General features: G+C 41.8%; 1 protein-coding gene across 2 annotated transcripts in view; it reads left to right on the top strand.

The window, feature by feature from the left end:
• Positions 1 to 16,780, top strand: part of CNKSR3 (CNKSR family member 3) — a 167,201-nt gene that overhangs the window by 126,847 nt on the left and 23,574 nt on the right. The window contains exons 6-10 of one of the 2 annotated variants that reach the window (XM_069234625.1): positions 772 to 891; positions 4,171 to 4,230; positions 10,984 to 11,052; positions 15,101 to 15,241; positions 15,939 to 16,063. In XM_069234625.1, the coding sequence (XP_069090726.1) occupies positions 772 to 891; positions 4,171 to 4,230; positions 10,984 to 11,052; positions 15,101 to 15,241; positions 15,939 to 16,063 (515 nt within the window). Of the gene's footprint in view, positions 1 to 771; positions 892 to 4,170; positions 4,231 to 10,983; positions 11,053 to 15,100; positions 15,248 to 15,938; positions 16,064 to 16,780 lie in introns of both variants that reach the window. The other variant, XM_069234624.1, reaches the window with a different exon arrangement.

Genomic DNA, 16,780 nt, shown 5'->3' with positions numbered 1-16,780 from the left:
TGGTGTTCACGCCATTTATTGAAGGTTCCCTAGCATTTTACTTGGTCTCGCAGCTTCACAGATTTGGCAAGACTTTGGACATAGAATCGGGAAGGGCATGTGTTTTGCTCTGGGGTCCTACAATGCTCCTCTATCAGCCTCGCTTTGAGTTTCAGGATGGCCCATGCCTTGCTGCTGCAGTAACTGGGCTGTAGTTTTCCCACAATTTGATTTAAAGGTGCCAAATCATTTTAGGTCATTTAAGTATATACCTAATGCTGGTTTCACAGCTTGTTAAAAAGAACAATTTTAATAAGTAATTCTCGTTCTTTTTTTCTTGCAATTTTTACAAAATAAGACAGCATAGGTCTTTGTGTACAAGATATCCAGCTAACGTGTAGTGCTGGACCGCACGTGTGCTGAGATTCGTTGCATTTAGCATAGTAACATTGTGTTATATTTAGTTTGTAATCGTTTAGACAATGCACAACAAACTAAAACGGCTCAAAACAGCTAAGGAATCATAGCTTGTTAGTCGTTTGGTGCTGTGTTTTCTTCCTTTTTGACCCAAACAGTTTTTAACGGTAAGTTGTTTAAAAAATTTTTTTTTTTTTTTTTAATAGTACAGTTGAGGTAGAATTTTAAAGGTTATACAAGCGACCAAATCTTTAGATATTTGTACTGTAGCACAAAACAATACGGGGAAGGGAAGTACAGCAGATATACAAAATAAACATTAAGTGGTATAACTTTCTGGTCACAAACTTATTTTTGTGTTTTTTTTACTTGTAGTCCAAAGTTATGAATGGAATCTGTGAAAAGACCATCCAGTTCAGCAGAGATCCGCTCATGAGCCAGTGTGCCTGCTTGGAGGAAGTCCATTTGACAAACATTAAACCCGGAGAAGGACTGGTAAATAGCACTTAAATACTTTTCACACTGTCTCCGCGATCTAGTAGTAGGAATTTTGAATGCAATAATAATGATAAAGTCAAATACCTGATTTGATTCCCACCTGTCTAGTCATGTACGGAGGAACCCCAAGCCATGTGCTGGTGCTTTGTGCTCATTTGTCAAGCATTTAATCAGTTTTTAGTCGTCCTTTAGCAGCACCACTGCTATCTGGTTGATGCATCTTTGTTGCATTTTCTTCTTGGATTAATATAAAGCATTCTGCTACCCTGTGCAGGGGGTGGGGCGTGCTATAGGCATTCTTACAATAAAGAAACCTCCAGATCTACCTTTGCTATCTTGGGTACTTCTGTGTACCTCTTGAAGATGAACTCAGAGATGAGGTGTAACAGAAGAGGCCCAGACCTGAGGAAAGGATGGGACAACACTTCCTATATAGCCACACTGCAATTAAACACTCTTCCACTTGAGTACTCTTTCATGGCGTATCACTCTATATTTCTGCTAAAGCACATCAGCGCCTAATCAGGAGTATAAGATGCTATATAAATGCTGTTATAAAATACTATGTAAGACAAGATGAATAAGCCTTTTAGATGGAATAGTTGGCCCTAAAATGTTAGTATCCAGCGGACAGTGGTGTGTAGCTGGGCTTTGGTGTTGGGTTGGGAACTTTTGGCAGAAGCGGTTTTAAGGATTCTAAACTACCCAGTTAAATGGAGGGCCTATTTAAAACTGGAGTGGAGTAGAAAAATTACATTCTACAGTACTTGACTAGGTGAAACCTATCACTTGGGTATTAACTTCTTTCACCGTGATTTCAGAGATTGATTGTTCAGTTAATGTTTTTGTCTGGAATGAATCCAGCTGTTTTGCTGTGGGCAAAGAAGTTTCCACAGTGTCCATATCCGGTCTCATGCTGAGCAGGTGGCCCAGAAAGGCAGGCACTGTCATACCTGACACAGTTTAGGTAGAGGATTGAAAGAGTCAGATTCACCTTCCTGCCTCACAGAATATCCAGCAGGAATAAACCAGTATGAATACACTCTCTCTCACTTTGGTTAGGAGTGGGTGCCCTCAAATGTCCATGCTTCTGTCTATGTGCACTTGCTGTTGGTCACTTCAGGTGCTTTGGTCTTGATTGTACTTCTAAAGAAAAAATAGACTTGATTTTTAAGGAACAACATAGACGTTTTTGTTCCGATGGAAAATTTACCCAATTGCATAACAGTTAACCATCTTGACCACCTTTCATGGATTTGTTGTACTTTTTCATTGACATGAATACCATACACATTACAGCAGCTTTAACTGTATTGATGTTTGGTTGGTTTGTCTCTGAGGAATGCCTTTCTGGTCAGACCAGTCTATCAAAGCTGAGTCGCAGGCACTCATTTTTGGGGACTGGCATTTATTTTTCCTCCTCATACTTTTCCTCAACTGGACTTTTCTTGACACTTAAATTGAAAAGTAAAACAGTTGACATAAGCGAGCAGATTCAAAGCGCCACGGTCACCATGAGCTTGAGTGCGAAGTAGAGAGACCGACACAAATGGGGAAAAAAGTTTGCTCACAGTCAAACGTATCAGCAAACTTGCAATTATCCATGTAACGGGGTCGATGGCCAAGGCAGCAACAAAACTGCTCAAAGGAGGGACAAACTCAAAGCATTTACCAATGATGACAAAGATTTTTTGAAAGGTAAGCCCATGAATGAGTGAAAGTGATGGCCGTGAGGTGGATGTGGTTAAAAGCCCACTGTACTCGCAACAAGTCAGAGTGCTCAACCTAAAAAGGAGCACAAAGAGAAAGCGGGGACCAGCAAGCGTGAGATAAGGGAGCCGTGGTGTCTAGTAGTGGATGTAATTTTTAAGGGCCCTATACCCAATTTAATTCTTGAAGCCTGACTTTTTAGTTGAGCTTGGACTTTTGAAACGGTGACCGTTACCTGTCACGCAAACTTCAATTATGTGTGACCACTTGAAGACACTTTGAACGCTGAATGGGCACTGCGTGCCAACACTCCTGATTAACAATTTACTCACTGTATCTGAATGGGAATGGGTTGTGTTAGTGGATGATGGCAGTGGAGACTCTCTCCTAAGTATTCAGTGGCGGTCAGCAAGAATAGCTATTCTCTTGATCCTTTGGTTACTCGTAATCGGGAGACTACAGGGATTTATCAAGTTGCTGCCGGGTAGCAGTGAAAATTGTGTGCTTCATTGTTGCGACTCGACTAGGGTAAGTTTCATGTTAGTTACCACAGTTATGGGGAGGTCAAGATAATAGTTCATCCACATTTTTATAGTGCATTTAGAACAGTGGAGAAATAACAGAATTGAACAATGACCTTAAACAGTATTCCCATAAGCTTTAAGTGTCAATGACTCTGCATTGAAACAAGGCAGGCATGTGCAGGTTTATGCTTTATCGTTCTAGGAGTATACTTATCTGAGCAGGCAAGTAGGGATATATCTAGTTTGCCCTGACGCTGCTGTGCTGCGTGTGCTTGCCATGTGGCCGTTAATTATGTTCTTTAGGTGTAGAGCTTGAATGATTTGTTGGTACCATTTAGCTCTTTATGTATGGACTGGTCAGGTGAGACCAGTTTGTGTGCTGCAAAGTATGTCTGATTTGAGGTTTTGACTGATTTTCATGTCACATGGTCACTTGGCTTCATCAAAAGAGTAGTGATCATCTGATCTGATAGTGTGTATTTATGCAATAGTATGACTGCACCAGTACTCATGCCTGTTTAGTTCTTTAGCGGGAGGTTTTGTGAAAGAAAGGAAGTTATGTTGTCTGTATGCTGTCTTGTTTATTAGTAGTGTTCTGCACCTCTCCTATTGTGGTGGATGTGTTAGATCTTGGTTTGGCGTTTTAAAAGCTGGGCTGTGAAGCTGTGGAATATGTTTAGGGAATGTTTTATATGTGCTGCAGTTAACACTTTAGGCCTGATGTACCGTGGGTCAGTTTGTTACAGTAGCCCTTTTGTAAGTGTATTTTTTTTTAAACTTTTTTTTTTTTAATTCACTAAATTTTATATTGCTTGATTTCCATAAGTATGTTGAAATGCTTCTCAACGTTTGTAGTCTGTGATTTTAAGTTAACCTAATTTAACAATGACATGAAATATGAATAGTCTCATCAGTCAGGTGTTTGTCTTTTGTGCATTTATGGCTTGTGTGAGTATAGATAATGTATATAATTAAGACAAATATTGCTATGTCTTAGTAGAATTAACATTGATCTTATTTTGCTTTTGTTTCCCTCTACTAGGGAATGTATATCAAATCAACGTATGATGGCCTGCATGTCATTACTGGGACCACAGAACATGTAAGTAAATGAAGTTTTTTTTATTTTTTATTTTTTTTTTACCATTCACTTGTAAACCTTTTTTCTTTCAGGGGCTGTGGAGAGTTAATAATAGTTTGGCTTATACAGTTTATCATAACTTCACAGGCTATGCTTGCTGCATAGTCCCTGTCCCACTACTGTTTTAATAGCTACCTCCTTAGGTGTCCTCATTGTGCAGACAGAAGGTAAGCACTGTCTGTTCCATCATTTATGCCTTCAACGTTTGTTGCGTTGAATGTTTTGAAAGTGGTGACCACTTGTGTGAAAGCCTGGTCGGGTGATGACCAACCCTGGGCTGTAACTGGGCGTCTCAAGGAGTTCATAGCCTATAGTGTGTATATGTGATCATGGTAGCCAGAGTATTGTTGGTATGCCCAAAAGAGTTGAAGGACCATCAATAGAATTGTTCTGGAAGAATGGTTCTCAAAGGTAAAACCTCAAATCTTATAGTTCTTTGTAGTGAAGTGAGCACACAGATCACCAATACGCCTGCCCTTGCAAGGTATAAGAACAAGCCTGACTATTGAAAATATATTTATATTTTGGAAAGATCACAACAAATGGAATCAATCAAACATAAAAACACAACAGTGTATATATTCCAAGAATACACTGGTGGTTAAAAAATGTATGCCGTTCCTTTTTAGAGATGAAGAGGAGGATGAATATCTTGGGTTTAAAGTATATGCCATTGTTTCCAGTAATACTGAAGGCAATAGCTAACTGATTCCTTCTTTACTAATATAAAGGTTCCAGGAAGTGAGCAGGTAGATGAGAGAGTAAACTTGTAGGGTGAGCTGAAGGGACATTCCCTGGGCAGTCAGACTGAACAGGGCATGATGATTCACAAATACAATCTAAGAATCGGTTAGCAGGCCAGATGCAGCCAATAAAATTTAGCAGTGGTAGAAGTCGAAATGAGAGAAACAAAGGGATGGCAGGAATGAAGATGGTGGTGGCACAGCTGGCACCAGTTCTGGAACCAGCTTGTCTGAAAATTGTATGCCTGAAAGACTTGCAGTGACTCCCATGACTACCGAGGCCATAATCTTAAACTTTAATCGAACAAAAATGCCCTCTGTGTCTGTACCAATCTCATTCCCGGCGGTAACATGCAGTATTACGTAGTCATCCATGTCCGTTGCCCATCTGCATACAGCAGTTTACAGGGTGGTCTTTCTAATTTGTGTCACTCAGAACAAACTTGCAAATCGAGTAGAGAGGACCATTGTCTGTTGGTAATCAGGCCTCACAGCAGCATGGCCCTTCCCTTTGACCTGGAAGCAAGTGATGTGGTACAGGAAGCAGTACATCAGTGGGCTTCAATGACAAGGTGAATGCGAATGAAGGGCGCCTAACTGGAATCCCTGCCTCTTCCCAATGCAGAAATGGTGGGAAACGAAAATGTTTGTAGTTATTGAGAAGGTTTCAAATCTATTAAGGAAAAGGAGGTGATGATTTTGCAGTTCTTTCTTCACTTTATTAAACAGCAATTTTCAAAGAATGTATTAAAAGAAAACATCGCAGCTACATATTCCATGAAGCATTGGTAAAGTTTGTCCATAACAACCAGAGTCCAGTCTCCACATGGTCCATTGTGTATAAGTGTGTGTCATCCCTTCCTGTTCCTCTTCTTCAATGGAGGAAGTTAACCATGAAAAATTATCCTATTAGAACCTTTGGCCATTACCTAAGAAAAAACAGAGAGGTAAACTACATTATAAGATTCCTTTCAACATTTTACATAGTCTTTGGGAAATATTTGAATCCATAACATGACCTTTTAACATTGTGATGAGATATCACGATCCAATTCATTAGATATCTATATGTCAATATCAAACATGAACCTTACTAAGAACGAAGTATCAGTTGGGGTGGGGAGGGAGCATGGTGGGGGAGGGGAGAAGTAGGTTCAGGAGATCATAATGTGATGTCCCTGGTTGGGATTATCCTTGCCTCCTTGTCTTTAATAGGGTTTAAACTTTTCTTCTCGATAGCTCAGAAACCTTTTATGTCATGTCAGGACTGGAGGAGAGGGTTATGCATATTTAAAGCTTACTTACAACCAGGGCTGTGGCCTCTGAAATGGGTTTAAAGCAGAACTTTTTAAAGGTCGATTCAGATGACAAATCAGCCACATTCATGATGTCTTCCAGCTTGCTACCTACCTGAATGGCCTTAGACGCCATAGCTCCCCTTCTGGAGTGAACTCAAAATTTATGTATGTCTACACCGGCTTCTGCCATGATCCATCATACCCACTTGGCATTGGAAGGAGAAGTACCGCCTTAAATGGTTTTTGCATTTCAATGAGGAGTTGTCTCACCTGGTGGTCTGAATTAATCTGTCATATCTTTATATGCTTTGCTTCATCTTACCACACATAACTTAGGTTGTTACGAAAAGGCAGGGTAGGATACTGACCTGGTATTATTCTTAATTCACTTGGAAATGGTAAACAATGACCCGTTCTTGAGTGAAAACACAAGCCAAAATATCCAGGGCCCGGATATCCCAGACTTTTTGCATGATATTAGACATAATAATATGGCCAGTTTCGCAGACGTTTCTTTTTGAGACAAATATTAATTATTTTGCCAACTCAATAATAATCTTAAAACCAAATTAATAACCCACAGGTTCGAGTATCTGGATTCTGAAGGTCTGGTCAGTCGAATAACTCAGTTTACAAATTCAAGGATGTTCATTAACAGGTTTGTTATCGATAGTATCATGGCCGGATGAAACGGTTGACCTAAAGGAATTAACCGTATGGTATGCCACCCCTAACTGTGCTAATTCTACCTGAAAATGTATTCTATGGGTAACATCTGCTGTCATGGGATTCAGATGTCTCAACACACCAGTGATGCCATTGTTTCCAAGCCAGTTGATGTCTCTAGGTGGTACCAGAAGCCCATGCTTGTTGAATATAATTTACAGCATCTGCTGAAAGGTAGTAGTCTTTGCAGCATCTCTGGAAATTATCTATGCCACAAGAGAGATGACCTTGAAGAACCATTGAGTGCGGGCATCCCTAATGACCCAGAGGATTGAAGAGAAAAAGGGCAGTTCTTACGGGAGATCTCAGGATAGTTCCATCAGGAACCATGCTTGCAATTTCCAAATCGGTGTTACTAAGACCAGCGATGCTGTTTGCCATCTGACTTGAGCCGCTAACCTGGGAAGATGGAAAGGCATATGGTTGTACCTTTGCCAATCCTGTAGGAAAGCATCCATTGCTACTGCACCTGGATCCGGTCTCCAGCTCATGTATCATGCTAGTTGATGTTTCAGTCTAGATGCAAAACGATTCAAGTAGAATGGACGCTCATCTGTCCATTAGGGCTAGAAAAGCTGTGCGATCCAATTGTTGCTGTCTGTGATGTTCCAGGAGTTACAGTCCACCACCAAGTTCTGACTCCCCGGAAGGTATTCCGCTGTCACTGAAATTTGTTTCTGCAGGCAGTAGTGCCAGCAGTCCTTCGCCAGATCCAACAATCTTTGAACGCATACCTCCCAGTCGGTTGATGTATTGACTTCTGAAATGTTGTCCATCTGTAACAGGATGTAGCGGGGTACACTGTCCTTGGTGAGTGATCGCAAAGGATCCGGCAAGGAGTTCCAGGCAATTTATGGGTGCTTTCAATTCTACTCCGGCCATCTGCCCCTCATCAATACCTCACTGCATCTGGCTCCCCCGCACAGGCAGCTGGTATCTGATTCTATGACTATGTCCGGTGGTGTCACAAAAGTCACTCTTCTGTTCCAGACATTCATGTGGGCAATCCACCATTGGAGTTCAGTCATGGCTTCTGGCGACAAGATGATTAGTTTTGAGTAGGTTAGGCCCCTTTGAAGATGAGTGACTTTCAGTCTCTGAAGGGCTCAATAGTGCAAAGACTCCAGAAATTTGGCTTGCATGGATGACAAGAGAAGTCCTACTATTCTTGCCAGTTGGCAAAGGGAGATTCTGTCCTGTCGAAGGACCGGTCTGAGTTCCTCACAAATTTTTGTGACTTTTGAAGAGGGAAGGCTGAGGGAAGCAGTGGCTGGGTCGATGAGGAATCCCAGGAAGGTCATCTGTTGGGTTGGAATCAGTTCAAATTTCCTTTCGTTGATGACAAAGTCCAACTTTTTGAGGAGAGTAATAGTCATGTTCAGATTGTATCTGAGTTGCACAAGACTGATCTGGGAGAAGGATATTGTCTAGATAGATAATTATCTCAACCCCCGTTGTGCGGAGGATCTCCACCACTGGTCTTAGGAGCTTTGTAAAGCACCAAGGGGGCCGATAAGAGACCGAAGGTGAGAGCTCGAAATTCATAGGCTTGTTCCCTCACTGAAAACTGGGGAAATCTCCAATGAGGAGGAAGGATAGGAACTGTGAGATAGGCATCCTTGAGATCCAGCCTGACCATCCAATCACCTATCAATAGAATTTCTCTTAAAAGATGGATTCCTTCCATCTTGGAGTGGCGGTGTAACAGCCACTCATTGAATTCTCTCAGGTTTATGACTGGCCTGAAGCCCTAGTCCTTCTTCTGAACGAGAAATAGATTGCTCAAAAATCCATGAGGGATCTCCTACATTCTCCCGCTAGCACTCAGTTCACGTTGCCTAGCAAACACGCAGACCTTTGCACCTAACCGGCCACGATTTAAGTGGACATGGGGACACATGATTATTTTTATTGTTCCGCCAATTGTATAATCTGTGTAAGTGGGCCAACCACATCCAGAAGTTTGTCCTGGCAATTCCACCAAGACTGGTCTATGCCCTTTTTAGGGTCCCTTATGTATTTACTAAAAAAAAAAAAAAAGTACCAAACTTAGCATCTATGTTTGGTGTGGCTCCTACTTTCCTTCGCAGTGAGCGTCTGGCGAGCAGTGAAGAAAGAGGAACAGGAAGGCATGTCACACAATTGTATACAATGGACTGTGTTGTGATAGGAGTTTGGTTGTTATGGGCACTTATTCCCAATGCTTCCTGGGGTATGTAGTTGTGATGTTATTTTCTTTTAATACGTTCTTTGAAAACTGCTGTTTTAATAAAGTGAGGAAAGAAATGCATAATCCACACCTCCAGTCCCGAAATAGAATTTAGACTGTGGTCTTTCCCTGACAACCTGACCACAACTCCAAATAAAGGAGCTGTTTTGATGTCCTATCTGTTCAGTATCAGGGAATTGTCCCAATGTTGGCAATGAAAAGGACGGCATGCTACATCTAATTTTTCATCGGTGTAAACAAGTGCCTCCCGTAAGAGAAATATGTATTAGGAGTGCACAAGGGGAAAATTAGAGATGCCAAACTGGAGCGTTCTCTGGAAAGTGCTACAGTGCAACATTCCATTCTCCGTCTCCATACATAAAGCAAGTTTACATAGTGCTACTGGTGTTTCATTGTAATGCACCTCTGCGGCTTTGAAATCAGCTGGCACAGAAATGTAGTGTGGCATGCAGCTTTAAGCGGGTATTTTACAAAATGTGCCCTGAAATCCATAGTGGGTACCAAATATTTCAGAGAACTCACCACAGGGGGTTGTATAGCCTTCTCCTGGCACTGGTTGACTGAGTTGCTGGGACATCCAATTCTGAACTCTGCCAGCAACTTGGCACGCTAAGACAGAGCATGGAGGGATTGGGAGCAGTGATGAGTCCTCCAACACTTAGAAACAGAGTGTCCTGACCTTGCTGCAGGCCAACCACTATCTTCACGGCAAAGCTGTTCGAGTACCATGGATTCTTGAAGAGTAAATGAAAGAACGCCGTTCTTTTCCCACCTGCCTGCACATCTCACCACTCTTCCACGGGATTTCATAATTTATCGTGGACGATTTAAGTCTGCAATAGAGAATTCATCATTGAATGGCCTTCGACTAATGCGTTTTGTAGAAGTTACGAAAAATAAACGTTTAATCCAATTCCACTGTGTAAAATTGTTACTTAAAACATTTGAGTCCATCGATGCCCCAATACGTCTCTCTATTAGGCCAGTACACCAGGGGCACACCAACATCACAATCTAATGTGACCTGCACATTTCCAGGGGCCAAACGGGCAACAATGTCTTTCCTTTAACCTAAGCGCTTGGCTACCCTAAATAGAATGGACAGTGACCAGCCCTTCCTCCCAAGGACCCCACACTGTGGGGCCCCCTTGAAGGAGGCAACAGGACTCGGTAGACGGATCCCTGAGGCAGGTGGACACTCAGATTTGCAGATAGGATACAGGACTGAGTAGCCATTCTGCCAAACTAAATCAGGCACTTAATTGTTTCCCCCCGTAACTTCACAGGTTAGGTTTGCGGTCTGGGTTATCCTATTTCTCTCTGTGCATGATATTGGCCATTTGCAAAGCACTTTTCCGTTAATCTTTCCAAATTATACATTTCAACAAGCTGAAGGAGATTGGTTCACACATTATTCAGTGACATTTGTAATCTTCTGACGTAATATACTTTGCAAATATTTTAAATAAACCTAGTTCCAAAGGTATTTAATAAAACTGCTTTCTCTGGAAAAAAAGAGAGCAGAACCATTCTCTTGGTCTACATCATGTGGGTCACTGTGATTATTCCTTGTATAGAAATTTCCTTTTCGATATAACTAAAGCTTTCCGAAATATTTCTTTCGGTTTGAGAATGTAAAGCTGGTTCATTTATAGGTCTGTCGCACATGCTGACGTAACTTAACTGTTGCTGTTACTTCTATCTTTCCTCCCTGCAGTCCCCGGCTGACCGATCTCGGAAAATTCACGCTGGTGATGAAGTGATTCAAGTGAACCGTCAGACCGTGGTAAGTAACAAACACGTTTCCCCTCAGGGCCTAGTGTCGGAAGAATTCTTCCCCCTTGAGGTACCACGAGGCCCCGTGCCATGGGAGGTGGAGAGATGCTTCCAAAACAGCCTTCACATCATGTATCCCGCAGTAGCACGCATCGTTCGCGCAGCCCCAGGTTATTTTCCTCGTCTTGCGTCCCGGGGGTGGAATGCTTGTTCGGTGCGCCGCCTTATCGAAGAGGTGATTAATGCAGCGTCTACCAGGGGTCAAGCGTCAGGCACGTATGACTGATGAGGACTGCTGTTTCCCAGGGGAGGTGTCCATAGTCTTTATAAAATATCAAATAACTGAAGCAAAAACAATAAAATCAGAACCTAACATAATCTTAGATTTATATGAATGTCTAACGAGCTTGGTTTATATGACGTCCTGGCATCTTGCCGCTATAGCAGTGAATCCACTTAGGGAACCAAAAAGGTTGCGTTTATCTGGAACAAAGAAAGGTGGGCCTTGCGATTTCCTGTTTTGCTGTTAGCATTGTATACCGTAAACGATCTGCTCCCCGTATAGGAAAATCTAATACATGAACTTGATGAGCACATAATATGCTTGAAAAAACGTAGGTCATATCAGCCGCGTCTCTAGAGAGCCGTGATACAGGGGTTGACTAATGTGAATTAACTGCAGAAGCAGATGGAAGTAAGTATATGCTACGTGTAAAACTTACTTCAGGCGGCTACATTTTACTCCCAAGCATCTATATTAATTCAGGCAATTTTGCTTTTTAGTTGCCAGATTTAATTGCCTTTTAAACTAGAACCTGTGCACATCGTGTTTCAAAAATACCACTTTTTATAGGCTATAATGGATCCAAGGATTGATTTTATCTGGGTCGGCAATAATTGTGGTATCTTTATTCGCTGTAAAAACCCAGAAAATGCAGCATTTGCACTGTCTTAAAAGTGTACCCTTGAAAATTGCGGCGAGAATGCCCTCTCACCCATCGTAGAGGTATATAAATGCATGTACATCCTTACATCTGAGGTGAAGCACGCTGTTAACACTCTTGGAGTGGAACGTCAGGCCAGTAGTGGATTGAGCCATGAGCTGGTCATGATTTTGTCCACAAAGCAGAGGCATTTCTTCTGCTTCTGATGCTATAATATTTTTAAATCGTGCTCTTTCGGTTCTGCTTTTGTCACGAAGTCGCTCTCCGTTGCAACAGTCTTCTGTGAAATACTTTAGCTTTTTCAAGGTGTTTGGGTTTCACAAGTTCCCGGTACTTGCTTAGGATGATTCTCTACGTCTGTTGTTCACTTGGACAAAAATACTGTGCTTTTACCGCTAGATCCAGGAGTTCATTTTTTATTGGCCTTCGTTTTGATGCATGTTCTCTGGTCACCTGTCGCATAGAATCCTTGCTATACTGTACCCTCAAACCCACTTGTATGACGCGATGTTCTCCATTTGTATGGTAAATTATGAACCCTCCCTCTGACTTGGGTGGCGTGTTCAAGTGGCCAGATGTGACGGACTTTGACCGCATCATTCCTACTCCGCCCCTGGCACTGTTAAAGTACCTGGCCGACCCTCAGTACACTCTTGCAGACTTGTCTGCAGTGCTTAATTTGGGCTTATTGTTTCCGGTGCTGAGCACCGGCACTTATTTTTGAGGACCGGGGCTTATTCTTCTGCCTCAAGCATTTGCTGCGAGCAAAAGACACATATGGGAAAGGCGGAGGAAAGGAAAAACGAAAAAGTGCCACAAAGGGAGAAAGTGGAAAGCTGCTAGAGTGAGCTGAAGGGGCAGGGAATGGATTAAAGGGGCCCGAGGTGGCTTCAGGATTACGCCGCCTCAGTATTCCATGTTCAAACATTTAATTGCAGCAGCTGCGTGTTTAAGAGGAAGGCTTTGAGCACCGGCACGTTTTTATTTACAAATTAAGCACTGCTTGTCTGCCACTGTGGCATGGACTGTTGGTAGCTTTGTCTCGGACCTTAAAGGCGGTCTGTGTCCTCAGTCTTTGAATGGAGCGATTGCCTGTTCTTTGCGGGTTGTGCAGTGTCTTTGCTGTCTTAGAGGGCACTTTTTATCTTTCTTGATGATTTCTAGTGAGTCATCTACTTGGTGCGAAATATTGAATATCCGTCTAATGGCTTATTGTGTACTTATGATGGTCTGCTGACACCTTCGTCATCCATCCCTTCTTAACTCATGCTGTGTGATCCGTTGCCGTGATTTATGCCTTGTCGAAGGAGCTTTTAATATTGTTGCAACTGCATTCTGTCCTTGGCTGACAGTCTCCTCTGCCACCTTGCACTAATTCATATTGTCACATCATTTATGTGGGTATAGTGTGGTAATGGTGTGGTCTGTCCGTCCAATGGAATGGGGAATACAGAATGTTGGATGAGCACCCTTATCGGATCCTGCATCTGCATCCACTATGCTCTGGAACTTACAGCATTTTTTCTAAACTGCACCACACTCCAACCCACTATCCGACATATGGTACCCAACTATAGAGTTTTTAATAATGTGCTGCAAAAATATCGACAACCAAAATATTGACAAGATAAGAAATTTACAGTTAAGACTATATTTACTGTTTAACTCAATGTACATGTATTTACACAATATATATTTTCAAAGTACATAGATGTCGACTGAAGAACTGTAAATCTATACTTGCCAATATGCAGTTGCTTCAGCAACATTTTGGTTGTCAATATTTTTACTATGGTATTCTTGTATCATATTATTTCTGTAGTCGACATTCTAACATTCATGCATCCCTGTTTGTAATAATGGCTCACAATACGTAGAGTTTGTGCTTCTTATGCTCCTTATGTCTTGAATGTGAGTTTTTGTAAAATAAGCCACCAGTCTGACAGTGTTCGTACGTATGCACCACAGAGTCTCTGCATATCTATCTGCTGAAGTAGTATGTGACGTCCGGGGCAAAACTGAAAGTGATCTTTTTAGTTCCTCAAAGAAACGAAACACAATTACAACATTCACGAATATTTTCATATGACCTTGTCCATTTTTTGATTTAATCAAAAAATAGTGTCAAATTATGACATGAAGGTCTGGTGCCTTGTTCACCTGAAGCTACTCAGTACTGATCTATGTAACCACCTGGATGGTTAACAAATAAATAATAATAAAACACTACAGATCGTGATGTGGTGGGGGGGTGAAGGGGCAATGGTAGATAGCATGCTTGTCTCATTCCAGGTACAAGCTTTGTTGATGCTCGTAAATTTTTCTAACTAGAACAAATAACACACAGCTATTCATCCTTCAAAAGGAAACAAAATTATTTACCTTCTTAATCTGTGGTTCTGGTGGCTGGTTCGCCTTCCAGCAGATTCTTAAAGTTATGAATAAACTTCAGGCTTCACATTCAATCTGAAAACTTCTTTTCGCCAGGAATAGCCTTCCAACTCTATCAGGTGGCCCCATGTGCTCCAGCTGTGGCTTCATCCACTCAGAAATGATAACACCCGATTATATGTGACACCATCTGCTGCACTGGTCAGTTCTGTTTTGAGTACCTCATCAACCCAGGTGTGGAGTTAGCCAGTTAGATCATGAGGGTGAAGTTTAAGAGCTCCCCGTCTCATATCTAAAGCCCAAGTACCAAAGTTTTGTAGAACAGCTCGTACTCGTTGACATTTAGCAAACAGGGGGACCAAAAGGATCCTTCTAAAAGTCCGCTGGTTCCTTGGGCATGAAGGAATACATCAAAGCATGGGATATTCGTTTTGGACTAACGTTTGGTACATTAAAATGTCTTGTCGGCCTCTGTGATGGTCTTTGTAATGTCAAACGGTTATCGTACTTTCTGCAGCTCCTTTTATTGTAAACGTTCATTAGATCTCATATGTACTCGTATGCCTCATCAATGCATATGTAATGTTAGACTCTTCCATCAGCCTGATTTGTGCCGTACAAAGCCCTCTAAATCAATACCATAGATAGATTTGTAAAGCATGGTGTCACATTGACAGATCTAAGGCTTGGCTGATATGGACTATATTTTCTTTTCTTCCATAGGTGGGCTGGCAGCTGAAGAATCTTGTGGGGAAGCTGCGAGAGAATACTGGTGAAGTGAAACTCATTCTGAAAAAACGCCCCACTGGCTTGTCAAACTTTACTCCTGCTCCTCTAAAGAACCTGCGCTGGAAACCCCCTCTGGTACAGGTACTTGCAAAATGTTGCTGTGCAGTATGTATTTAGGGATTCCATTTCAGTACCGTATAATTTCGCATGTCTAGGCAAAATGAGCCACTTGCATACTTTTGTATCCAAGATGCCCTGGTCTGTAGATGTCCTTAACTTAGATGAATGTGGTTGTTCTCTAACTGATTTTACGTTGGATGTTTGAGAATATTTTGGAGAATTATCCTGCAGTTTACCAGATTTCTTGATTGCTTCCCTTCCCCTCTCCCTGCCAGAAGCGGTTTGGAGACGAGGTAGCTTTGATGGTACCATAGTTTGAAATGTAAGCGGTTGTCACTTAAGCAGCTAAATGGGGCCATCTAGTAAAAATATTTATTTTTTGTAATTCGTTTTAAAAAAAATACAATGTGATCAAATTACATTGTAATCCTCATCAGTGCCACAATTTACTATGAAATTAAGCTACTGTCCTTTGCTGTCACTTATATTTTGCATATCTGACTGCCCAAGCATTAGCCCTTTAGAGGTGCAATATTCGTGTGTTTCTGGATTTCTTTAACAGACGAACCAATACTATTTCTTGATAATGATAATTAAGACAACTTTTTGCACAGAAGAGAAAGCACTTCTTTCCCGTAGTCTTTTACCATTTATTTTCCACCTTGTTTTCTGATATGACTTGTTTTACCTGATGAGGTTCCTTCTCTTTCAGACAAGTCCGTCGTCAACCTCGACTCAGTCCCCAGAAAGTACCCTGGACTCCTCCCTCAAGAAAGAGAAGCCAGCCATTTTGGACCTGTACATTCCCCCGCCACCCGCTGTGCCGTATTCTCCCCGGTATGCAGATCCACTTAGCGTTGCACAAATCCTCCTTTCTGCATCAGACTCTGAGCTCCCATCACACATTCCTCTCACTTTGGATTAGTCTAGATTTGCGTTCTTGCTCCACCCTCTGCGAGTCACTTGATGTGCTGTTTCCCATGTAGCTTAGTTAATTAGTCAGCAGAGAGCAACATGCTGAAAGCAAATATTGAAATTTTTTTGTCTATATATTTGCTTATGCTTGTTTATTGGCAAGGTTACGTCGGGCGTAGAAGGATATACCGGAGGGCAAAGCCAAGGCATTCAAAATAAAAGCCTCCTCCCCTACGTTCCGAATACAGTGCCTGCAGTAACGCCTTGAGTGACTGTCTCTGGCGGTGGTATAGCCTGTAAATGGCAAAACAAAGAGTTTTCTTTGGAATACAAAAATCACAACTTTTAGGTATCATGTTGTTGCTTTTTTCCAATTTGAAATGAATTCACGTTCAGTCTCTTCCTTTCGAGAGTATCCAGAAAATTAGCCGTTGTGATCGAGTGTGGATGCACCGCAGTAACTGGCAAGTGCTAGATTTATATTATAGCCACTGTCAATGTAAATGATTCCTATTTAGAATCATTGTATATAAAGGTGTTTCGTGTGGCTATCTTGAAAATATGGCCCTTGTCGCCAATGCTGGACACATATTTGATAGAACTAGGCTAATAGTGTTGGATTTATATAGCTTATACGGT

This window comes from Pleurodeles waltl, chromosome 5 (assembly GCF_031143425.1).
Source record: "Pleurodeles waltl isolate 20211129_DDA chromosome 5, aPleWal1.hap1.20221129, whole genome shotgun sequence".
Classification (NCBI taxonomy): Eukaryota; Metazoa; Chordata; class Amphibia; order Caudata; family Salamandridae; genus Pleurodeles; species Pleurodeles waltl.
Note: the sequence above shows the minus strand (reverse complement) of the source record. Positions and strands in the feature narration are given on the sequence as shown.